The following is a 27,357-nucleotide window of genomic DNA, read 5'->3' on the forward strand; positions in this document are numbered from 1 at the left end:
TATCGCGTCATGAATGCAGTACATCCTGCCACTTATCGGGTACATACCAGTGTTAACGTCAGTATGTACCTAGAAATGACAGCTCTCTCGAAAAGACCCAGAATTCCCTGTGGCATCCTTATCCGCATGCGCAGAATGCAGCTCGCACCCTTGGGGACACTGGGAGGGATCCCTATCAGTGCAGACTGCAATAAGAAGCCCCGGTTATTACATGCAGTCCGCACAGCTTTATTTCTCCACTTCAGTGTCGTCGTCCCCACCACCTCCCCCCTGGTTATTACAGATGTGTCCTCTTACATCTAGCCTCCTTACGCGTTAAACAGCCCTTCTAGTCGTGCCATGCCGTGGTGTGACTGTGTAGCGCAGAGCATCTTTTCATGCAACTTTTTACCTTCAAATGCGTCTTATTCACACTGCACTCTGCACTGCTTTGTTTTCCCACTTTAAACCTCACCCCCCTGTTATTACATGCACCCGGCACAGCTTCATTCCCCCACTTCACTCCCCCCCCCCCCCCCTGGTTATTTTATGCACACTCTGCACAGCTTTGTTCCCCCACTGCACCCCCCCCTGGTTATTACATGCACTCTGCATAGCTTTATTTCCCCCACTGCACCCCCCCCCCCCCTGGTTATTACATGCACTCTGCATAGCTTTATTTCCCCCACTGCACCCCCCCCTGGTTATTACATGCACTCTGCACAGCTTTATTCCCCCACTGCACCCCCCCCTGGTTATTACATGCACTCTGCACAGCTTTATTTCCCCCACTTCACCCCCAACGGTTATTACATTCACTCTGCACAGCTTTATTTCCCCACTCCCCTTGTTGAGTCCAGCACAGGTTTTCTTCCCCGGCAGACGCTGCTCTGCACAGAACAAAGTTTAATTACATAGAGGCCGGCGGGTGTCCTGTGTAGGTTGGTGGAGGAGCTGCCCGAGCAGACCCTGGCTTCCTCCTCCACTTACTTAATGGGGACCGGGTCGGCGGCTGCGAGCAGTAGCAGCGGCTGGGCCCCCTTTCTTCTGGGTTAATGCAGGCTGCAGCAGACTATGCAGTGGCAGTAACCCCCCCTCCCCCCCTTCAGCCATGGTCCGGGCACAGGCCTCCCCCCCTGCTGGCGGCCCTGGGGGCCACCTGTAATAAACAACTAATGTTACCTACTGGAGCAGGTACAGCAGCCTGGTCCTTGAGGCAGCCTGTGGGATTATTATTATTATCCTTTATATGGCGCCACAAAGGTTCCGCAGCGCCTTACACAGTACATAAATGAGCACACAAAAAAAACAGTTATTAGCCGTACAATACAAGGCAGGACTAGGACATGGTTTATAGACATAGCTGCAGGACATAAGCAACCAAGTGTTAGGTGCTGTTGTGGGGAGTTAGGAGTAAATAATACTATACGTAGGGGGAGGAGAAGCACATGAGGGACGAGGGCCCTGCTCGTGAGAGCTTACATTCTAAAGGGGAGGGGCAGACAGACAGGGGTGACACAGATGGCGTTTTACACGCCAACATGACGCACAATTGAATTACGACTTAACCAGCAGGCTGACTAGCCGCGATGACGGCGAAGAAACAGGGCAGTGAAATAACATGCCCCCCAAAAAAAACAATTGAATTCCCCCCTCTGCGTGTTTCTTCAAAATGTACTCAACCATGGGTCAGTGTGGGAATGGAGAATTCATCCACCTTATGGACAAATTTGTATGTTAGAGAGATTAGCTACCACATGCACTCCACTTCATTTTAAAGTCTCGATCCAAAAACACCTGATTTACTCGTGGGTGAGTAAGTGCGGCTATGTGCCACAATTACGATATAGCTGGATTTGTGAATTTTTGTTCGCAGCCCCGTGTGTACAACAATCCACACATCTGGGTAGAGATAGGGCGAGAGGGGTGAGTTCCGATGCCATTGCCGGCGTTTACACTCCATTACAACAGCAACTCGCCCTCCTTGCCTGTGGGGACAAATTCATTGCGTTGAGCCCTAAATCTTCATTCAATCCAAAAAAACTATAGTCCATTAAGATTTTGTACATATAACACTGAACATGTGGAGCCATTTCTCCCCTACATAGCCTACCAACTATCCTGATTTGCAGGCCTCAAAGGGACAGGATTTCACTGAGAAGTGGATGGTTTTGGTCAGGGTTTCAGCAGCTCAGGGATGTGGGGTTAATTTTGTATTTCATGCAGTTAGTTCAGTTAGATGCGAGGGAATCGATTTGTTGTTGTAACGGCATCGAAACACTACCAGTGTCCCTGCAACTCTCCCATCTCATGGTCCGATCTCATCCTAGACTAGTGGTATTTGTACGTTGCCCTATCGGTCTGCATACAAAAACCTGCAAGTCCGGTAGTACTTACCCGCAAAGTTGCGCCTAATTAAATTGACCCCCATGTGCCTGATTGGTAAAAGTTATGTTATAATATAATTCTATCTATTCTGCAGAAACATATGAAACTGAGCTTGGGGTTATTTTTTGGAAACGTTATCCGTCAGCATGTAGCTCAAACCTCCATAAGCTTGACCATCAGAAAAAAAATTGTATAAAATCTATGCCAGGATGGTACATGATCATATATCCGATGGGACTGTTTTATACTCTCAGGATTTTGAAAAACATTTTGTTTCCTTAATAACATGATGCATTTGATAGTATACCTAACAAACTGGTTAATTCAGTCAATGAACCTTCAGACTGATCTGCCAATTATGCAACACAGCCAAATATTGGGGATAAAACAACAGCTTAACCAGCTGGTAACCCCTTTCACTGCTGAGGACAACTGGGGCTCGTCCTCCAGATATACAGCTAGACTGCTGAGGGGCAAGGAGGGGCTGGCAATGTGCACTAGGATATGGTGTCTGTGTATGCACTTTTGTAAAGGGAAAAAAGTGAAACATATGGGGGGATCCCTTTGTCTCCCCAACTCTACCACCTAGAAAAATCACCCTTGTTTAAAAAAGGGGTCCCGTCAGGTTCAGCATGTGTGGGGATGATGTGTGTACCTAGACTGAACGAGTGAACGTTCAGTCTAGGCACATCACTAAACATGGAAACGACAGCACGATTACAATGTTGTAATCGTGCTGTCGTTTCCATGTCTACTAGTGGATACGCGACTTTAGAGTCCAGGTTTTAAGTACACTCATGCTTGTTCCAAAATGCCAAGAAAAAACTCACCCCTCCAAAAAAATCAGCTGAGACGCATAGTCCTGCTGTAACATTCATGGCGCATATAGCGCGGATGACACATGAGGGACAGCAGTTGTCGTCGGCTGATAATAATGATTTGGTGTTGGACCCATGGAGAGTCGGCAGGTCAAAATTATTTTGCTAATAGCTGGTGCTTGAAATCTCTCCATAGTTGCTTATAGGAGCGGAAGTACAGTGAGAGCTTGAACTTTCTTTGCCATTTGCAGAGGAATGTGTTCTCTACAGTATATATCAAGAGACAATACCTGTGACACTTTTCCCTTTTTTAACCATTTGTAGCACATTTCTCCACATAATGTGTCTCTTCTTTATTCTGTTATTTTATTCTTTAGAAAACAACACGTAATGTTATGCGTAACAATATAGCGTTGGTAATGCAGTAACAAAAAATTATATTAGCAAACACTATATAAAAACACTTTGAATAGTATTAATATACAATAGATGAATATCTGTCATTATATTAAGAAATATTGTGTGTGTGTTAGTGTCAGTAGTAGAGTAATATATGCCATTATAGATTTTAATGAACTTCAAATGTTAATTTGTACCGCAAGTAACATAATTGATGGGAGAATAGGGAGAGCGCGTCTGTCTGTTGAGCAAGAGCATCACAGTGTTACTACTGCCAGTAGTAGATGCCATTTCTGGGGTATATTTACTAAAAATAGAGTTTTTAGAAAAAAAGATGTTGCCCATAGCAACCATTCAGAAAATTATCTTCTAGAAGGTGCTAGTTAAATGTTAAGTAGAATCTGATTGGTTGCTATGGGCTACATCACTTCTGAAAACTCTCACTTTAGTCAAATCATTATTATTTTGTTGGGTTCAAAAAAGAATACTTCTGCTACAATAATTGTATTCCCTGTCGAGGCAGCAGTGCCTGGTTTGTTATACTATAAATCCTGGTTAATCTGCTACAAAAGGGTAGGTTGGAGGTCCCAGGAAAAATGCTATTATTTTTTTTAGCTTTATTAAAGGTTTTATCACAAACTAGCTGTTGCCCGTGGCCTTGCATAGGTTCCCTGTCGCAGGAGTGGCCCATGTGACCAGCAGCGCCTTCACCCACCACTCTCACCAATGTCACTGTGTACCCTGTGCACAGACTGCTATGTATCCTATCCTATTCAAGTGAATGTGGGCCCAAAGAAATTCTCCCCCCATTCCTTACTACTTTTATCAAATGCACTACACTACACTAACAACCCGGCACCCACTGCCCCAGGGGTGCCGGGGATAGCCCCGGTCTATCAATCTAGGCCTGGGGTGCCCTGGAGAGGGGGATCCCTTTATTTGGTCCCCCGGCCAGGGCTGACAAGCGTTCAGGGTTGATGCTTCGGCTGGGGGACCCGGTGAAAGGGCTCCCATGGCTGTGGCATTAGCCCCCCCATTAGAAAAAGTCCGCTGCTGGTTCTGGATAATACAGGGGGACCCTACTCATTTTTCCCCCTTGTATTTCCATAACCAGGACTGGATCAGAGCCCAGTGCTGGTTGCACAAAATATGGAGGACCCCTATGTCGCTTGTCCCCCATATTGTGGCAACTAGGGCTGGTTCTGACTAGCCCGGTGCTGGTTGTGCTTAAATAGAGGGGACCCCTACGTCATTTGTTCCCTGTATTTTGTACAACCAGCATTGGGGGGGGCCATGCCGTTATTTCATTTTTTTTATTTATTTTTTTACACAGAAATCATTTTAACCACAGCACTCACTAATCCCGTCCATGCTTGTGTGTCAACGACATAGATGCATGTAGCATGGATCTCCCTGGTCCATGCGTGCATCTGTGTCATTGAAATACACAGCAGCACAGACGGGTCTCACTGATCCCTGTCCATGCTCCTGTGTTTATTGACACAGATGCATGTAGCATGGATCTCCCAGATCCGAGTCTGCATCTGTGTCATAATGAATATGCAAATCATTAGATCGTGCACAATATATTGAGTGAACATCGTGTGGCTTTTGCTGCACATCGTTCACTTCAGCTGCCGGAGAGCGTTCAAGGGAGATTGTAAACAACATTGGATCGTTTGCAAACCGCACCGTGTATGGGGGCCTTAAGATGTATATGAATAAATGAAGTGTGTCTAATTTGATGTGCAATGCATGAATAGTTCCACATGTTGTTCATCCTGCCCATGAAAGTACAAGCCAAGGCAGCCATCTGGGGTGCACTACATAGGCTACAGTTGGCAGGATGTGCAATTAGTAGACGTTTAACATACAGTGGGGTATTACAGAAAGAAAAACTATAGATATCAGCAGGAAAGGGACCATTTTTTGGTGGTAACAACAGAATAATAAAGGTGACAGAGTAAAAAAATATGTGATGAATAATTGCAAAAAATAGTAATAACCCAGTGTTATGCAATGATGGATAGAATTACCATTAGAAGGGTGGCATAGAATCATTCCTGAGGTGCAGCACTTGAGAAATTGTTTCATTTGAAGTTAGATAGTAGGTCAAAGTCCAAATCCAGTTCAAACTCCTGTTCTAACTCCATGCTTTAGCTGACATGCCTAGCGGCAGGCTTGGAGATGGCAGGCCAATTCTGTGTGTGCAGGGCTTTGCTCACTTGTATCATTTTATTAAATTGCTCTACTGTTACTTATCTGATATTCTTTTACTCTGTTTAATTTTGTTTCCAATGCCATCTTGTACCATTAATAAGTAATGCTGGCCATGACCACATAGTTATATAATTGAAACTGTCAGCCTTCTATCTAGCTGTGGCTGATCTTGTTTGATACATTTGCTTCCAATGTCATCCCATTTTATTATTAGTAGGAAATACATTTTTTCTTGTGGCATAAACTTTCTGTCAATTTCTGGTATTTGGTGACCACATACAGGACACTGCTGCAGTTGTACACAATATAATATGCCATGCGAACAGCTGAAACAAGACGTAGTAATAAGATTAAATCCAACATGCTATATTCTTCAGCAATTTGAGAGACCAACAAGCTATCAAATGCTACACGGCAGGCCATGAGGTTGGTAGAGGAGGGATATTTTACCTAATTGTAGCTCAGTAGGTGATACTTTCAGTTTCATGCAACCTATTTTAAACTTTTTAAAATAGTAACAAGTGAGTTCAAATACTACCAACCTGACGTAAGTCATACTATCCTTGGTCTAGTAGAAAAGCATCTGATAATGGGCATCTTTCACAATTTACTAAACATTGAGTTTTAACCATTAACCTATTCATATTTATATATATATATATATATATATATATATATATATATATATATAAAATTCTCTATATGCCATGATCCGGCACTCATGAGGTCGCAGCATAAATCAGCTGGGTGCCCTCCACAGTAAACCTACCTGCCGAGGTAATCTGTAAATATAGACTCCACAAGGTGGCACTCCGTAGCAAAAAAGACTCCAGTCACTTTAGCTCATAGTGCAACGTTTCAGTGCTTTAATGCGCGCTTTTGTCAAGCCAACTTATATAAAAAATTTGTAAAAAATGTTTACTTGAAAAAAGCGTGCATTAAAGGGCTGAAACGTTGCACTATGAGCTAAAGTGACTGCGTAGACTACGTAGTGCCACCTTGTGGATTGTGTATATGTATATGTATGTATATATATATATATATATATATAATTGTAATATAATATAATATAATTTTTTTTTTTTTGTGAGCATCAAAACCAATAATTTCAGCCACAAAAGTAACATTCCCTGCCGCTGAGGTGCCTGATTTGTTGAACAATGCACATGTCTTGTGTCACTACAACACAGGGTTGGCTGGTTTAAACCACCTCGGTTTAAACCAATTAGTTGAAAAACAAAACAAAAAATGTTTTTATTTTTTTTTAGATATATATATATATATATATATATATATATATATAATATAATGCTGTGACTACAGGCACAACACCGTGACTGGTATTATTTCACATTCTTGTTGCTTGTGGTCTTTATCGAGTAAGCTGAACCAACGCAGTCACACGGGATCGGTATGATTTACCGCCTGACGCATGTCCGGCGGTTCAAATCCCGACGCCGGAAGATTGGCACCAGAGAAGATCCTGACTGCGCTAAAGGTAAGTATAAACTAACTTACCCCCCCAACTCTCCTTTAGGGGTGCCTAGCCCTAACCTCCCTCCCTAATGGCTAACCCTAACCCCCCCATTCCCCGCTGCCTAACCCTAACCGCCTCCTTCCCCTGGCCTAACCCTCCCGGGGAGGGGTGCCTAACCTAAGCCCCCCCCCCCGGGGAGCCCCAACCCTGCTACAACATGACATCTCATTGTGCTATTAAGAACTGCTGCGCAGTGTTCACCTGTATCTTTTGTTAATCTGCATGGGGATACATTCAGCATCCTGTTGGTTAACACTTACATTACCGGCGCTAGAATCCCGACCACCGAGATACTGAAGGTAAGTAGCAGGGAAGGGTTAGGCACTAAGGAGGGGGCGGTTAGGTTTAGGGAGCAGGGAGGGGGAGGTTAGGTTTAGGTACTAGGGGGGGAGGTTGGGGTAGGAAGAGGGGGAGGGTTAGCATACCGACCAACAAGTGTTGGTATGCTAACCCTGTTGGGATGCCGGTGTCGGGATTCTGACCATCGGATCCTGAGTGCCAGCATCCTGTACCCTACCCATTTGCATACACTTTGTTCCATTCATTTGTTTCAAATGCCATCTTGTTTTAATAGTTGGAAATATATGTCCAGTTACTTATTCAGTGCTCTGAACAATGCCAACATCTCTCATCTTGGTTTGGCACATTTGTACTGATTGGTGGGAGGTTGGCAGAGATGGCTGGTTTCAGTTGCCTTAAGTGTGTGTGACAATAATGTTGTTGTTTTTTTTTAAAAAGCCCACATATGCTATGGCCACTGTGATGCTGTCACGCACCAGGTGTGCCACATCCATCTCCCAATTCCACATTCACCAATGTTGGGAGGTATGCATTTACATCTTTCTGAAACCTCCAACACAATCCGCACCCAACACTGTCCATGCCTAGTAGCTTCCTCCTTCAAACACAAGATTCATTATGAAATGCATCATGTGACCTATTGTAGGCCTGCAGTGTACACACCTGGCCAACATCAATGGTCACATAATCGCTGACATTGGGGTCAAGAGCTTTGAATCAGGGACACTGTAAATCTCACTCTCTGCACGTCAGGGTTTTCTACATCTTGCGTTACATGTTCTGCTAAATGTTAATCAATTGTAACTCCAGCCTGATCCTGACCTTGATTGCTTCTTCTGATTCAGAATTTCGCCCCGTGATTTCTTAACCTGACAGCAGCTTGCCAGTTCAAGGGGCACTTGATTAAACAAAGATGAAGGGCCTTATTCAGAGGATTCCCATGCCCCTCTGGGCTCTGAGGACCAGGGAATGCCATTGAAGTGCCGAGGAGGGGGGATTCCGGGCAACCAATAGCACCCCTTAACTGGCTAATATTTTTTCCTAAAACAGCTCCGAAATTTGTTCTTGACCTAATTCAATCATTAAAAAAAAAAAACATCTAATTAGAACTTATGGGGCCTATTCATCCGTAATAAGTTGGGGCAATTCTGCATTTTGTAGATGACTGTGTGAAACAAAATCTGCAATATATAGGGTTCACTGATTGCCAATTCTGACTAAAAAGTGATCGGGAATCAGGTTGTCCCATATGTTGGAGTTTGCTGACCAATCTGGCCTATAGATTGCTAGTGGATGGTACTGATCAGCTGTTTTGTCAACCGTTAAAAAATAGTAAAATAATGAGCCTTTTAGGATTAGCAGAATCGTTCTTTGATGAAAATGATCTGCAAATTGCTGGTACATATTGTCAATGTATGGGTGCACATTGGTGGATTAGAGGATCTTTAAACTGGGCAAAAAAATGCGAAATCAGTGAATCTTTTTTTTCTTTGTGATTGCTGATGTATGCGTCCCATTAGCCAACACAATTTTATTTTTTTTGTAAATTAAAATCAGCCTTAAACCACCCTAAATATTAATATAAATTTTTGCTCTGCAAAAAATTTTGTTTGCAGTACTGCATGGTTGTAGTCTACAGAATGTATTGGGGCTGTTGCTCTAATAGGAAAGCCAGTCCAAGAGCTCATCGGCTGCTAAAACAAACACACAGCAGCCGCTCGACGGCAGCTGTGTGTTTGTTATGCTAATAGTGTAATGCGGATGGCACTTATGTACTGTCCGCACTACCGCCCTGCCTGGGTGACTAACAGCTGCTAGAGGTCCAGTAGGACATTTTTGGAGGGCCTTTTTCTGCAGACGGCTGGTCCGCATGGAATCTGCAGCCACAGTGCCCCACAAACCCCCGTGCCCCCGAGCCACCGCGGGGGCTGTAGTTACGCCACTGATGTCAAGGATAGTCCAGCCTGGCATGGTCGTATCTGATGCGACCACGCCAGGCAAGTGGTTACAGCTGGCCACAAACTGATAATCGTTCAGATCAGCTGATGAGATGACTGTTCTGAGTGATTATCATGCCCCTGTTTCTTATTAATCTGGGGGGGTGTCCAGCACTCCCTGAGCTACAAGGCTTAAACAGTGCCAGAAAACAGGACTGTCCCAATTGGAACAGTTGGAGCGTATGTACAAACCAACATTGTTGTATGGATGGTTCACATAGCCCCGCTAAGCACTTTGTCCTTTTGCAGCCTGCTGGACCATCAAGCGATCTTTGTCAAATGGGGTATACTAAGGTGAGAGTTTTTAGAAATGGAGATATTGCCCATAGCCATCAATCCGATTCTACTTCACATTTAACTAGCACCTTTAGATAATTGCTAGAATCTGATTGGTTGCTATGGGCACTTCTAAAAACTCTCAGTGTAGTAAATGTACCCCTTAGTCTCTTGAATCAAACTACTATTTATCTGCACATTGTAACCTTGCCTGGAGGGTATCTTGCCTATGTTTGTTTGTTAAAAACCCAATCTTGTGGTGGTGGTGGTGGTGGTGGTGGTGTTTCTTTTTTTATAATGAAGTGTTGCGAATTGCACCTTTTTAATTCTAATTAGTCTATAAATTATATGTTCTAACAAAACAAAATAACCTCTTACAGTACTATATATGCATATAATGAATATGCTTTTTTTGGTCCTGGAGATGTGTAATGGCATCACCATGTTCAGTATTACAATTGTAGGATGTTGATATTTAAAAATGAAGAATCCTATTTAAATGATTAAGGTCCAGTTTGGCTGTATTAATGGGCTACATAACCACTAACCTTTCTGACCTATATCCTTCGTGATTTAAAAAAAATGTCATGACTTTACTGTTAAATGGAAACTGCAGATTAAAATGTTATGTTAATTTTCAGTCTTCAAAGTTACTGTGTAATTTATGAGGTTTCGTTTGGAAACCAGATGTCTATGGTAACTAGTGTTTCCATAACACTATGTTCCTCTTAAAGTAGTATTGCATGATCTTTTATTTACAGTAACCAATATACATACATCTTTTGTTTTGTATACATGTATAAGAAGCAATATCAGTTTTCAAACAAGTCACCAAGACAAATAGTTTTTTGTTAAAATGTAATTCCATATTTTATACAACGTAAGGTTATTGTAACGGTTTCTTAGCACATTTATATGTTTTAGATTTTGGGACAGGGTGCTGATCAGTGAGGAGGGCACATTTTCCTTTTAAAGGGTCACATTTTGGATGTGATGTGTCGCTATAGCTGTGTGGTGTATTATGAATTGGGGACACTAAAGGTGCCTACACACATAACGATCTGCACACGATCAGCCGATGTATACGATTTCCCTTGAAAGTCTCCCCGGCAGCTCTGAACACGATATGCACACGATTTGGTGTCCAATCTTCATACGATCTCTCCTGCAGTCAGACTTTCACAGTGCATCGCCTCCTAGATTGTCAGATCTGCCCTACTGCACGTCAGATCTGACGATGTGATGTGCGACCAGCGGGGATGCGCATTACATCGTAATCGTGAGTGGGGGACTCACGATTTACTCAGGATTTGGTCATATTTTACACGATCTCTCGTTCCAATGTGTTGGAATCGGCCAGATCGGGTAAAATATCGCTATGTATGTGGGCAGCATTAGTGTAGCATAGTATTACATGTGATATTTTACATAATAAAACATTGCCTGCTTGAAGGGTAGCTTCAGGGAGGAGGCAGCAATGCCAGCAGCGAGAAGCAGGAAACACCACGCCAGCAGAGAAGAGGCAGGAAAATGCTGGCCACCGAATGGCAAAGTGCAGATGCTGGCATTTGGCATTGTGTAGATAAAAAAAGAAGGACCTTAGGCCAAGCCCAATCAGGGTTTTGCATTGATGCTAGAAAGCTACAGGTCTTAGCTCTGACTCCCTGCAGCTCTAGAACTCCTGTGGAATAGCTCGCATACAGCTGTTCTCTGGTAGAGCAATCCTGAGGGGCAAAGGATGTGCCAAACATGCTGCTTTCAGGCAGGACTCGATAGCCAGGAAGCATGGCGACGGGGCCCCACCAGCTTAACCACGTCCCCCACTCATTCACTTTGTAGCTCTCCGGACAGGATGCTTTTTTTCTTTTACAAAAATGGGCGGGTGCACACGTCCTACGTAAACAGCCTATTGGGAACACTATATGAGAGGAATTCAATTAGGCACTGGGTTTACCCTACAGCTAATTGAACACACTGATGGATTCGATTTGCTGCAGGAACCCCGCGCGCTAAGCCCTAGAGGGAGGATTTTTCCTCTCTGCCTCAAGAGCTGACATGAAAAATCTGAATTTTAATGCGCGGGGAAACGCCTAGATTCCAGCACTTTGTGTAGGTTCTATGAGTTAGGGCGTGTTAACCGCACTGGGAACTGACATTCAATTGAATAGCTCTGCACCTAATTGAATTCCTCCCCTATATCTATAATTATGTTACATTTTAAGTGGTAGTAGGTATGTTCAGTGGTTTCACTAGGGGGTGCGGGCCACACCGGGTGACTCCATCCGAGGGGGTGACACCAAAATAACAACTGTTCTGCTATTTTAGTGTCACCACCCCCCCTCCCCCCCCCCCCCATGGTGTCACCACATGCGTCATCTATTAGACACCCCTCTGTGTCAGAAGAGGTTGGATTCTGCCCAGCAGCTTCTGCAGCGCTGGGCAAGCCCCCAGGGGCATGGCGTGAACGGGGGCTTGACCGTTGGCGAAACTGCAAACTTCTAGCCGTGTCTATATTTCATTTGCTGGGTGAAGATTTTATCTCACTGTGATATCAAAGCTGCACAAAAAACAGCTTAGAAATAACACCAGCTGAGCCCTGAAGACTGCTGCATGCAGGCATTTTTCCTGCAGCTTGTTGTTCTGTTATACAGAATATACTAATGAAGCTTGTGAACCTGACTGCAAGAGGTGGTTTGTGAGTGTGAGGACCAATTGGAAGCTGCAATCTCTGTAGCTTGTGATTACTGCATCTCACTCAGGTCAGGGTAGTGAGTGAAATGTGCAGATGTTATTTCCAGGAATCTGAGGAGACCAATTAGAGGGATAAAAATTCCTAGGTAGTAGTGCATCATATAATTCAGCATTAGAGATGAAAGCATGTCAATGCAGAAGCAGCCACTTGGGCTGGTTAAATAGAATATATTTAAATAACCATTGTAAATCTGAGCTGATATACATATTCAATATCATAATTTTGCTTATTTTATATCCATCTGAAGCGGCTAATCAACTGCTAAGATCATGGTCTCTTTTCTTATCTTTGTAGATGAAAGACTTTAATGTGGAGAATTTGAGCAAGCCAGAATTGCGTTTTCTTTTAAGTATTTTAGAAGGAGAGTTGGAAGCAAGGGACCTCGTGATAGAAGCCTTGAGGGTAAGTTCAACTTCTCATCCTGTGCTTTGTTTTTAATTATGCAACAAATTTAATGAGATCACTGAGTGCAGTTTGTAAGCTAGTAAGTCTTTGTAGTTGTCACATTTTTAAAATAATTTCCAAGGACTCACTGGTGAGAGAGGGGCATTTACGCAAATTGCATGTGATCCTGTGGTAGTGGTCAAACTACATTTAAATAAGAATTCCTCTACATTTTACAGACTATTTCTGTCTAAAGAAGAGTATGGCAAAATTATATATTATACCATTATAATTGCCCATGCTGCCATCGTCACCCACAACTAGACTGTAATAATTACTTCATGCTGCCATTATCCACTATTTTGCAATAATTACTACATGCAGCCATCACTGTGATATAACTAACCCATCCTACTGTCTTCATTTACTTTTTCTTTCATGACCTATACTATTATTTTAACCTTGATGCAATCATGTATGGCACAGATTTAATTACCCTAAGGTTCACATTGTAGTATATATAGAATGCATGTAAAATATATTTGCTGTTTATGAAGGAGTCAGACAATGGTAAAATAGAGTTATTGGTGATGAAGGTACAACGCAGTATGTACTAATATGTAAGCAGTTATATGCTTTTATTTAAAAAAAAAAAGAATGAAAGGCTTCTGCTATTGTGAAAGCTTGTGATACAATAAATACCATTTGTAATTGCAAGATTAAGTAAGTAACCCAAATATTCATGAGCAATTTGGCTTTGACATTAATCTGCTAAAACATTTTTGTGACTCTTTTCAAGGCGGATCAGAATATGAATAGTGTATTTTTAAGACCATTATTCAAGCATAAACATAATGCAATTTACTTAATGGTATAATATTACTGCACCAATGTGCATTAATCTGTAGGATAAAAATATTGGGTATTTTGGTCAAGTGGTGAAAATTATTTGACTGCACCTTTGTGACCCCAATCAAACTCAATAATAAGGTAGTACCACAATAGTACCATATGTTTGGCCCCAAAATCAAAATTCTGATCTGTGTTCATATTGGTTCCAATAATGAATTATAAGGCCATTTACAAAAGTGAAAAGTGGCAATGCAAATGATGTCTCTTGATAATACTCACCTTTTTTTTACAATAATGTGCTTGTATCTATACAGAAGGACATGGATTTATGGGCCAAGATGGGGGTCATCTTTCATTTAGCATCTCTGTTAGGTAGAATTGGGAAGAGGAGTTGTACAGGCTAGGTGCATGATTGTGCCTATTCAAAAACTCCCAAATTCAGAAATGAACATTAGCTTTTATTAGTGAGCTATTGGGTATATTCCTCTTCACAAGAGCACTTGACCTTTATGGGTAATCGGCAGTTGTCCTGTATTTTCAATAAGGTGCCCTATGTACCTCCCAAGTTACACAGTCTGGGGGCAACCCTCACTCTCATGATTTAAGACTTCAGGGAAACCAAATCAAGCTGTGTTTTATGGAGGAAAAAATTGAAGGCTGAAATGAAGTGTTCTTAGAGTTGTAGTAGAATGGAATATTGATGGGACAATGTTAAACTTTCCATTAGAAGCATTTTCAGTCAGACCTGCAATATAGTAAATGTAGACCCAAGTATTTTTCCCTGGGCCACTGAAACGGGAATGTGGGTGTGTGTCTATGAGCATACTATGTGAAAAATTAGTAATGCCCCTTTTCCACTGGCCAAAATAGCGGGTTATTGCCTTGTCAACCTCGGTAGCGGCACAGTGGAAAAGGCTTCTAGTCAAACATCCCGGCATTTCTTCCCGGGTCTCGAGCAGGGTTTTACATGGGTAAAACCCTGGTCAAGCTCAGTGGAAATGGATAACCTGGGTCTTCTGACCCGGGACCCATTTACAGCATGCTGATTGGGTGCTACTTGGAAGCTGTCACCAGGGACAGAGAGATTACAGCCTCCTTGTATGGTTCTGACCATTCCGGTTTTTACCCCATCCCCGCTTCATATGGGGAGGCTGTAATCTCTCCCTGCCCATCTCCCCGGTGACAGCTGTGACATCACAGCCTCCCAAAAGGACACCTCTGCGGGAAAGACCCCCTCCCTGTGAAGGACCCTTTCCCCTGGTCGCCTTTCTGCTCCGGTCTGGCATTCAGGGGAGAGCTGGAGTTTCCGGTGCTTGGTGATGACATATCCAAGAGCCGTCACTGCACCCGTGGGAATGGGGTAAATCCCGGGACTCACCCGGCTTGGAACAGTGGGCTTGATTCAGACCCGTTCGCTAGGCTGCGTTCGCACGTAGCCTGCCGATATTTGCAATCTGTGCATGCGTATAAGACGCAGTGCGCGTGTGCGAACTAGTCCATGTGATCGGGAAGCGTTCGTACCCTGTATATAGACGCTCCGCAAGAATAAGTGACAGGACCAGCCGTTTGTGGGTGGTGACCGGGGTTAGTCGATTGTAACGGGGGTGTGGTGGTGCGAACGCAGGCGTGTCTGTGCATCTGAACGTCTTTTCTGGGGCGTACATAATTATGACACTGTGTCAGCATACATGTCACATGGCTGAATTACACACTGCAGCACTCGCAGTGCTTGCGGTATGGTATGGTCAGCCACAAGTGCTGCGTATGGATCCAATGTTACCGATTTGTTTTATACACTTCCTGGAGATGATGTGTGTCACTAAGGGAAAGTGAGCGTCTTGTGACAGGCTGGTGAGCATCTAAATACATACCGCGATCGCACAGCAAGACATAGTGGACGTTCTAATGTCTTGCTAGCGATCGCGGGATTTGCATACTTTAGCAGCTGACGGCTGCGTGTGAACGCATCCTAGCGAACGGGTCTGAATCAGGCCCAGTGTTCCAAATCCCGGGACAGATTAGGGATTTTGGTGGAAAAGAGGTATAAAAAGAAAATAGAAAGGTTCATCTGTATTTTTTGCACTTTCTGATTTAATTTTTATTTTGATCACACATTTGTTGATTATTAATAATGTTCCAGTTCAGTATGGCTATTACATAATCCAAACCTGCATCTTAGATTATTGTAAAGACTTTTACTCTGCAGGGAAGTAATGGTTCAGATGCTTTGTTATGGTAAAAATATGTGCAGAAGCAGGGGGCCAGGGTTCTAGATGCATCGTGGTTTGATGTTTAATTAATTCAAGTTTGTCCTTGAACAAGGAATATTATGCTTGCTCCCTTCACAAATCTATAACTGCAAATGCATTTCACCATCTGAACCATTTCAGTTTTGTATGTAAAGTGTAATGCATGCTTTCTGATTAAAGCAACCTCTTGAGAAAAGCAGAATTTCCAACTATGCTTTACCAAAGAATAATTTTCTAGCTTCACAACTTCGTTTTCACTACTTTGGAACCCATTCTGTAAAGACTGGTGACAATATCAAGCTGGCAATTTCCAAATTTAATATGTGCAATGCCCCTGTAATGGAACTTAGTCAGTCCTACTCAAGCTTTTGCAGAATGTTGGGCAGAAAAAGGCCTCAGTGAAGCAGATTTGAAATCTCAATAATAAACATTTCTTGCTCACTACACATTTGTTGCTTTTAATTCTCTTTGACTTATTATTTCTAAAGAAAAAGAGAATTTCTCAAATTACCCATATAAATACATTAATTTTATATAAAGCATTCGGTTAGATAAAGAAACCTTCATACCAAATAAAAAACATTGTGTGAGATATGTTGATAACACTGAATAAAGTCACTGGTTCCTTTGCTGTAAATTTAAAATAACTTTTTATTAAATACTGTTTGTTGAACAAATATTCAATAAGTTGTATCTAGACACTGACTGTGTGTTCAGAAGTGTGTGTCAATATCTGAAGGTTCAGGGAACCCTTAATTCCATCTGTTCCTGGTATCTGTTGCCCCCCCCCCCTACAGATGTTGATCAGAACCACCATTCTTCTATTTAATAGTAGTCTTGCTATGAAATTGTACCCAATTTCATTAATGGTTTTCATAAGACTGCTCGCAACGGGATGCAGTCAAAAAGCCGACTGGCACACAGTCCCAAAAAATGTGACCGAACAGAAACAACCACTGAATTTTCAGAAGAAATTTATAGTATATACTCTGATTAAATTGTCAGTAAAATGGTTGCTGTCAGGTGCACCAATAAATAGAAAACACACATTCTATAATAACGTATATGATACGTGTAATCAGATGCACAGAAGATTCATTATCCTAGTGTTCATGAAAGACTCCAGTGCACTTAACTCATCATTGGTTAACAGTTACTGTTCAGAGATGTTAATGTAAAAAAGTTGACAATATGGAGATGTCTATTTGTCCCTATTTATCACCGATGTGTACAGCATGTTCCAACTGTGATGTCTAAAGGCATGAAACAACCTCTTGGATTATGTCCAGATATTATTGTGGCTTCTTGTATATAGAGAGAACTATGGCAGATATTTTCAGAGACCCCTAGTTATGGATAAAATGAGTACAAACCAGGGGAGTAGCTACAGCTTTGTGGGTCCAACAGCAACATTTTGAAGGAGCTCCCCCCCCAAAATGCTTTTAGAGAGACGCCTCTCCAAACAGCAGTTGTTTATGCCCCACAGTAGTGACCTAGTTAATTTTGTGCCCCATAGTAGTGGCATAGTTCACATTATACCACAGTGTCCCCAGTTCATCTTAGGCCACATTGTAGTGCCACCAGTTCACAATATGCCACATTGTAGTGGTGCCAGTAGACATTATGCCACACAGTTCGCCAGTTGATAGGACATATTATGCCACATTGTAGTTCCCTTAGTACATATTATGCCACAATGTAGTGCCCCCCAGTTTATATTATGCCACATGAAAGTGCCCAAGTTCATATTATGCCACATTGCAGTGCATCCAAATCAGATTATTCCACATTATAGGGCTCCCGTACATTATAACATCCACTATACACACCACTCAATGAGAATGGAATGTCACTAGATCGTGTCTTATCTAGTGCTTACTTGGGAACCCAATGTCTACAGGGTCTTCAAAGCTGAGGAGATTTTAGTTTACAGTGAGTGTTAAGTGGGGGGCTACCAACCAGCTCCTACCTCATGTGGATACTTCCTAATGAAGGAGATTTAAGTGGAGGCATACTGTCCTTCTGGGACTATCCTAATCTTGGAGATCAACTCCCACCCCACAGCTCACTTCACAAAGGCTGTAATCAAGGAGAAGCCTATTCTTCAACAGTGTTGGCAAATTGGGATAGTAGAAGATGGATAATATCAATTTATATGACCTAGGTCCAATACCCCGTAAGCCTCTAGACCCAATAGCAATGGCACCCCATGCACCCACTATAGCTACACCCATGAATACAGTAGGGTGTTTGTATGTAATAGGATGAGTAGATACTGGCAGAACTTTATTTGCAGTTTATGAATTTGAGACTTGAGACTTTGTTTATGCCTTGCCCAGACAAAATGTGTAATCAACTGTCCTCTTCTATTTTTACTAATCTGCTGGTACTAACCTATTCTATAGTCTCCTTGTTGCTAGAATGAAATCTCAATGTTGCTTCAAGTTGATATTCCTGTAACCTCGCTTCAGTATTTTGTATGACAGTTCTATTAAGAATTGCAACTGTTAATGATTTTGTTCCTGGCAGAATATCTCCTATTTTTTATATATCAATTGCACAGAATGTCCTGTGTTTTTATATTCTTTGAGTATTCTCTTTTTCTGCATATAAATGTTTGGTTAATATAAGGTTATATTTATAATACAGAACAAATTGGCATCTTGTATTAGTTAAATCTGTTGGCAGTAGGTAATTTAGGATTTGTACAGGTGAAAAGAAGATTATTTTGTTATAGTGCAAATCTTACTAGCTGCTTATGCTGCAATCTCAGCCAAATATCCCTTTAAATATTCATCTGGTCTATTAATGTTTTTAAAAACTATTTAGAATTGAACAAAGCTACGGAACCTTTATATAGTACTTTAGTAGTTACAACTTTATTCTAACACTAGCCTATTATCTCAAATAATTTACCCAATAAGGCTACCAAGAAAATTCCATACTATTGGTGGAAAGGATAGAAGCATGAATTGAAGCAAGGCCTAAGTACACATATCAATAGAAAAAGTGTAGGGAGCTCATGCCAGGAAAGGCATTGTAACATGTTAGCAAGCAAATTATTCAAATTGTTGAAGATTGTGTGTCACTCAGATTTCATAGTACAGTCTCATCATCCAGATCAAACACGTGCAGAAGAGCAAGTACAGTGACACTGAAATCAAATGATAAAAACTAGCTGAGAGAAAGTAATACCAGCATTCCCAACAGTTAGAAGATCCACAAGATGGAATAAGAGCATTGAGGCCAAAACCAGAAGGTGACACTGCGGTGTAAGCAGCTGTTAAGAATGTTTTTTAATAAAAAAAAACCTATTTTTTTGACTTTAATACATCTGGACAATGTGTTGAGTTATCTGCTGCAAATATCTAATAACCAGTAGTAAATTGCTCCCCCATTTGCACTCTTTGAGTACCTTGAAGTCACCATGGCATAAACTAAAAAAGGTGTCAAGCGCAGCTTAGCGATGCTGCCTCATATCAACTCTGTTATCCATAATCGTAAATTACCTAATGTTGGATCTCTACTCCAAATAGCTCATCCCCATCTCATCCTGCATATGTTCTACTGATTTGAGATCTACAGATATGTCCTTGCTCCTCTAGCCTCAATACACCTTGCAGTGCGACATGCCTGGCTTGAGTGAGCCACCAGTTCCCGTCACAGAAAGTGCATACAAGTCGCAATGCGATGTGGCTAAGATGAATCGGGATTAAGCAGATTAATTTGATATGTGACTCTTGTATATCTGTCTGCAACTAAGTCTGTAAACGGATGAAGCTACGGCAGTTGCATCGTAGCACATTGCATGCTGATTGAGAGACTCAGTTACACACAGATATACAAGTGTCACATATCAAATTAATCAGCACAGTCTCCTGATGCATCCTAGTCACATTTCCGGCAAAAGACGCAAAAAAGATGCCCAGGACCAGGTGCCCCGAGAAGGGCTGTTTGGCACGACTGCAGCAAAGATGAGTGAGGACACATCTGTAGTTATCCTATGTTTTGTTGCATTTAATTCTGTAAACTATAATGTGTGTGCCATGCCTGAATCTATACCATAATTGTACTGGTGAGCTACACGAATAGTCAATAGTTTTAGAACAGCCCCATTTTTCCAGTTTTTACTGAAATGTATGCAGTTTAATGTCTCAATGTATTGAAATACCAGAATCATTTTCTTTTGTAGCAAAAGTTTTATCAAAATTTTGGACTCCTCAAAGTAGCCCCCTTTGCAGAGATACCCACCAAATACACTTGTGGCATTCTTTCCAACACTGTTGCCAAACTTCCCACAAATACAGTATGTTGCATCTGTAGGTTTGCTTTGTTTTCACCTTTCTGTCCAGTTTATCACAAAACAGCTTGATGAGGTTTAAGTCTGGAGACTGTGCTGGCCATTCCGTTATTCGAGCCTACCATCTTGTTGTTTTCCTTGAAGGTAGTTCTGATATAGCCTGGAGGTATGTTTTGGGTAATTATCTTGCTGTAGGGTGAACCCATGACTAGTTAGATTTAGAGTAATCAGTATTGCATGATTACTGCAAAATGCTGTGGCAGCCCTTTTGGTTCAGGGAGCAAGTCGCCAATTCAGGATTCATCAAAAAGCCTTAGCCAATCATGCTTCCTACTCCATGTTTGACAATTAGTGTGACACATTGAGAAACCATCCTTTAACCTAATCGACTGTATACAAAAACCCTATATGATGAACCAAAGATTTCAAATTTAGATTTATTGGTCCACAAGACCTGCTTCCAGTCTCCAGTATTCCACTGGTGTGCTTCATGGCCCAGTCAGGTCTCTTTCTAATTTTGCCATTTTAGCAATGTCTTTCTGACTGACTGCCACCTGCAATGTCAAACCTGCAGCTCAAAGACTTGCTTACCACTGTGAATTTGGCAGCACTTTTGCTTCAAATCTCTAAATCTCTGATGTTATGGATACTAACATTTCCGTTTACATATTGTCTTTTTCATGATTGGATAATTCTATTGTATTAGGCTTCAAAAAAAAAGACTTGTTTACTTCAACTACTGTTAAGCAGCGCTCAAAGCTGTTGTCCTGTGAGCTGCCTATCATGCAAGCTGTTGTCCTGTGAGCTGCCTATCATGCAAGCTGTTGTCCTGTGAGCTGCCTATCATGCAAGCTGTTGTCCTGTGAGCTGCCTATCATGCAAGCTGTTGTCCTGTGAGCTGCCTATCATGCAAGCTGTTGTCCTGTGAGCTGCCTATCATGCAAGCTGTTGTCCTGTGAGCTGCCTATCATGCAAGCTGTTGTCCTGTGAGCTGCCTATCATGCAAGCTGTTGTCCTGTGAGCTGCCTATCATGCAAGCTGTTGTCCTGTGAGCTGCCTATCATGCAAGCTGTTGTCCTGTGAGCTGCCTATCATGCAAGCTGTTGATTTCTCAGAAACTTGTCTTCGGATTCTGTTGGCGGCCTTGGCTCTGCCAGACCTTATCCTGTCAGTTTCTTCCAGTTTCCAAGTGCCTTTCCATGGTGTAGGAAACTGTACTCCCTGACACCTTGCCTTTGTTTGCAATTTCTCTTAAGGAAAAACCTAAAGCCGCATATCCACTTGCAGATATAAATGAGCGCTTGAACGATTATGACATCGTTATCGTTCAATCACTCATTAATCATGCATAAATCATGTCAGACACTACCAGCGATGCATGCTCCCGCTGGTTGTTTCCGACATCAATTATCGCCTGAATATGACGGTCAATCTGCCGATAACGACAGATTGGCCATGTTCAGGGATGAGGGAGGGTGCCTGCACTGACTGACATATCGTTCTTTGTAGGCACTGCATGGGAAGAGGAACGACTGTATGATTACAATGTTGCAATCGTACTGTCGTTCCACTATCTGTAAGTGGATACGCGGCATAACACTTTTAAGGCTTCGAATGGTCTGCCTATATTCCTTGGTTAATTGCATTTTTTTACCATTATGATGGTAATATACTACATTTTGCAGTGCAACATTGTCCAAATATTTCTTCAGAGAGTATACTGTACGTCTGTTCCAACACTGCTTTTATACAGATGAGGTTTATAATGAAGTAATAAACAGAAGTTAGCATACCTGTAGGAATTGCTTGCCTCAACTTTCAAGGCATGAAGGAAGGCTGACAAAGTTGGATAACATACTAGTTAACTATCTGAGCATGAAGTTTCTCCTTTGTGCAAATAAACCATTAAACGCAAGTTTACACCATTTGACAATAAGTGAGAAAATGTGTGTCTGAATTTTTATGGACCGTTGTTGAGTAGATCAAATGTAAGAAGTTGTATTTAAAGGTAAGAGGAGGCTTAAGGGTCCTGTAACAAGGGAAGTCAATACCGGGTTGTTTTTTCAATCCCGGGATTTGGGATAGAAAAATGCTCCATCCCGGGATACCTGGGATTGAGTTGGTCAAGGGGTCGGGGCTGTACAGCCTGACCTTTGACGTCATGCTGCCGAGGGCTGAATGAGTGCTGTAGGTGCTCAGCGCTGCCTGGCATAATAATAGCCCCTACACTGCGCAAAAAAAACTAAACCGTGCATACGCTCACTAATCCCAAAATCCTGGAATTGGAAGCTCCAATGCCGGGATTCAAATTTCTCCAATTTTAGGACAAAATCCTGGGATCCCTCTGATACCTGTAACTAATTACAGTGTATCCATGAGAATGAAGTGTGACCGTATGGGATGAAAGAGGAAGCTGAACTAAATACCATGCTCCAGCATTACTAATAACAGACAAAGACGTTTGTTATAAGCCCAATAAATCATTCTACATATAAATTTAATTCTGTTTTAGAGGCCTCTTTACAAGCTATCATCATTAATCCACTGGCATATAGGGTTCAGTTTCATCTTAAGTGAGTGATAAGTTTATTAATACCTACAGGAGCTTATATTCACTTCATAAAAGTTTATGAAGTATAATTGCAGACTCGAACATTTTTTGCCTCAGGGCTTTTCAAGTTTACGTTACTACATGAAAAATCCCATTTTAACATTATCACCTGTATATGGATCCCTTGATTTTTGCAGTGATTTTTACTCCGCATGTGGAAGCGTTTCCTCTCTTGCACTCAGAAAAGCTGTATTTCAGACCCTGTGCAATTTTGAATTTATCTGCCTTATCCAAGCAACAACTGGACAGCAGTCTCACTTATTTATTATATATTTATATGCCTTTATTTATATAGCACCAGCATATTCCATACCGCTTCAGAGACCCTTATGATTATCAGTCATCATCCGCTGGGAAACACTTTTCAGGAGCCAAATACGTGTGATGTGTGTGGTGACTCTGGTCCTGATGCAGAGGTGGATGCTAATGCATGCACGGCTGCGATTTATTTCGTAACCGCAGCTGCGATATGCAAAGGGTAGTCTTTGCCTTCCCCTTCTGTACTTGCAAGCGCCGAACATTGCAAGTCCTGAGGTGCCCACTTTCAATGTCCGTGGGCAGTGCATATCCGCTGGTGGACACACAAACTTCACCATCGGTGCACCATTGAGTTCATCATCGATACGACGTACAATGTCTGGCACAGTGTCTCCTTCTGAACTTTCTCTAAACATGGCCTCTGTGGCTGAGGCGTTCAGCGACACGCCCACGAGATGGCCTTTTTGTTTGCGATCCCTTCAGTCTGCCTCCCAGTCACCTCCCAGGGACGGCCAATGGCTTTCCGCCACCAGCTTAAATGGGAGCGATTGCGTACGCAACAGAGATCTCTCTTAGTGGTACACATGCACCGTAGGGGTTTGCAGGATTTTTCACACATGTGCAGTAGAAAATAATCGCTCCACTGCGCAGACACTCTGACACTGCGTCCACCTCTGATTTAGGCCCCTGAATCTACAAAGAAACCCAAGTTACACCTTGCAATCAAGGAGGCAAGTTAGTGTCAGTGACTCTGATGTGAGTGTCTAGGTGAGTCATCAATGTTGCTTAATTTTATAAGGGTTGGCAGTTACCTATTATATAACCACATTCTTCTGTGGCAGCCCACTTTAACATTTGCTAGCATTTTATACTAGGGGTCATTTGATAGGTATTGTGATTTTGGTGCTCATTTGGAGAAGTGTCTCTGTCTTTTGCTCTCACAGTTTTGGGCTTTCAGTTGACTCTTCCCGGGAATGTTTATGCTCAGCAGTGTACAGATGTGTCCTTATGCATCTAGCCTACTTGCACGTTAAACAGCCCTTCTAGGCGCACAATACCGTGGTGTGACTTGGTAGTGCCGAGCATCTTGGTGCGACTTTTTACCTTCAAATGCGTCTTATTCGCACAGTGATGTGAATAGGTAGCACAAGCAGCTTCTGATTAAAATGATTTGCAGCATGCCTATGTTATGTGATAGAGTGCGAGTGTATCTGAATGCGCAACACTACATTACAGTGTCAACGACTGTAACGTAGCATTTCGTATGCAGACATGCACACAGAACATAGGCATGCATTTGATGATTAAAAGTTGCATGAAAAGACGCTTGGCGCTACCAAGTCACACGGAGCTTCCTACGTTGCTTGGCACAACTTGTAGCGCACGGAGGATAGATGTATGTGGACACATCTGTAGAAACTGCACAAATCCAAATGTGACTGTGTTTGTTAGACCCTGCGGAGGCGGTAGTGTAAATATTTGGTCTTCTTTTGCATGCACTCAGTGACTCTCTACATGCTAGAACCTTTAAGGGCTTTGTCCTCAATGACAGGCGATCTGCATTGAGATGGATTATTTTGTACGGTTGATATACAGCATTGTCTTCATCTGTTGTGATTTTACCTTTCAGGTGTCAGCAGCTTGTCAGTCTGATTATTTTATGCATGCTTTGTTTCATAGTTATGCATTGCAGCCAGTTTTGCTTACAAATTTGAAATTCCCACAATTTTAAAAAAGGAGACTTATCTTTGCATGTGCTACAAAAGATTTTAAATCATGGAATCCAAGCTCTGGATGTTCCAAAGGTTGACCTACAACAAAATCTATCAATAAGTTTATTCCTATTCTAGATCCATTAAACACAGGAAGTCTGCATTATTTGTATCCAGATCACTCAATATAGACACAATTTAATAAAAGTTGAGTAGTGCAGAAATTGTGGTTTAAAAAAAACTGTCACATGTGAAATTGATCATTTTCTTGTTAAGTATATTTATATTCCAAAGAAAACAAGAAACATTTAGTCCAGCCACCTCAGTTCACCTAGGATAAGGGATTGCAGATAGCAGCAATTGAGCACAACTTTTTACGTAGTTCAAAAAATAAAATCCAACAACACCCTAAGGGGGAGATGTACTAAGCTCTGGGGAGTGATAAACTACCGGCCAATCAGCACCTAACTGCCATCTTACAGGCTGTGTGAAAAATGATTGGTTGGTAGTTTATCATTCTCTAATTTATCACTCTCTAAGGCTAAGTATATAAGTCTGCACAGTGAACACTCAATACTATTTGTAAGGTGATATAGCGTTTAGTGACACAGGTTGATGCATCAAGCAGTGAAAATAGTGAAGTGGAGAAGTTGAACATAGAAACCAATCAGCTTTAAGAAAAAATTTATCACGTGCACTCCATAAAATGATAGGTTGGCTGAGAAGCAACATCACACATGAATGGTCTCAGGATGCTTTACTGTTGGCATGACACAGGACTGATGGTAGCGCTCAACTTTCCTTCTCCGGACAAGCGTTTTTTTTCAGATGCCCCAAACAGTCTGAAAGGGGATTCATCAGAGAAAATAACCTTACCCCAGGCCTCAGCAGTTCAATCTCTGTACCTTTTGCTGAATATCAGTCTGTCCCTGATGGTTTTCCTGGAGAGAGGTGGCTTCTTTGCTGCCCTTCTTGACACCAGGCCATCCTACAAAAGTCTTCATCCTGTGTCATGCCAACAGTAAAGCATCCTGAGACCATTCATGTGTGGGGTTGCTTCTCAGCCAAGGGATCACTAACAATTTTGCCTAAGAACACAGCCATGAATAAAGAATGGTACCAAAACATCCACCAAGAGCAACTTCTCCCAACCATCCAAGAACAGTTTGGTGACGAACAATGCCTTTTCCAGCATGATGGAGCACCTTGCCATAAGTCAAAAGTGATAACTAAGTGGCTCGGGCAACAGAACATCAATATTTTGAGTCCTTGGCCAGGAAACTCCCCAGACCTTAATCCCATTTGAGAACTTGTGGTCAACCCTCAAGATGCGAGTGGACAAACAAAAACAAACAAATTCTAGCCATGACCTTGCCCTACGACTTGTGGATGTTAAAAGTCCATCCTCTGATATGGTCTGATCACACCCCTGTTTCAGCTGACCTTTCTTGTATCACTGAACATCCTCATCCAATGATATGGCGTTTGAATTATACTATTCTCCATTCTCGCGTTATGATCACCCGTCTCAATACCCTTCTTACAGACTATTTCCAATTAAATGCTCTCCCAGACACTTCTCCTTTCACTCTCTGGTTGGCCTATAAAGCTGTTCTACGGGGACATCTAATTAGTATAGCATCCAAAACTAAAAAACTTTTTCTAACGTGTACTAATTCCCTCTCCATCCGCCTTCAACAACTGGAGTCACAACATAAATAGTTCCCTAGCCCTTCTGTCCAACAAGAACTTCTCGCTGTTCGTCATTCTCTTGCCCTCCTTTTTTCTCAACATACGGCCAAACGTCTAAAATGGTTGAATCAAACCTTTTATGAAAAGGGAGATAAGGCTGATAAGATTTTGGCATCTCGACTCCGTACGACACGAACCCATAGAAGCATCCTCATGATTAAAAATTCCAAAAATCACCACCTTCATGACCAGGCAGCTATTCGTTCTGAATTCCAGAGCTTCAACAGTAACCTGTACAAAATTTCTTTCTGCTGCCAATCTTCCTCAGTTATCTCATGAAGCGATCCGGGCTTGAGTGAGGAAATCTCGGAGGAGGAAATCATAACTTCCATTAAACAGCAGAATTCCGGCAAGGCCCCTGGACCTGATGGCTTCACAGCTGCATATTATAAAAAAATTACCGAACATCTGGTTCCCTACCTGCACTCCCTCTTTAATGCTGTTCTACAAGGGGGCTCCTTCCCCACAGACATGCTAGAGGCCAAGATCGTCGTGATACCTAAGGAGGGTAAGGATCAGCACAATTGTGCTAGTTATAGGCCTATCTCCCTCTTCAACTTAGATGTTAAAATA

The 27,357-nt window shown here is 42.1% G+C and overlaps 1 protein-coding gene across 1 annotated transcript in view; it reads left to right on the forward strand.

Annotated features, from left to right (window-relative positions):
* CTTNBP2 (cortactin binding protein 2) overlaps positions 1-27,357 on the forward strand; it is a 114,438-nt gene that overhangs the window by 19,607 nt on the left and 67,474 nt on the right. The window contains exon 2 of the mRNA XM_088457680.1: positions 12,961-13,068. Within this exon, the coding sequence (XP_088313806.1) occupies positions 12,961-13,068 (108 nt within the window). The remainder of the gene's footprint in view (positions 1-12,960; positions 13,069-27,357) is intronic.

The sequence above is a fragment of the Taudactylus pleione genome, unplaced genomic scaffold (assembly GCF_031769625.1).
Source record: "Taudactylus pleione unplaced genomic scaffold, aTauple2 ptg000041l, whole genome shotgun sequence".
Classification (NCBI taxonomy): Eukaryota; Metazoa; Chordata; class Amphibia; order Anura; family Myobatrachidae; genus Taudactylus; species Taudactylus pleione.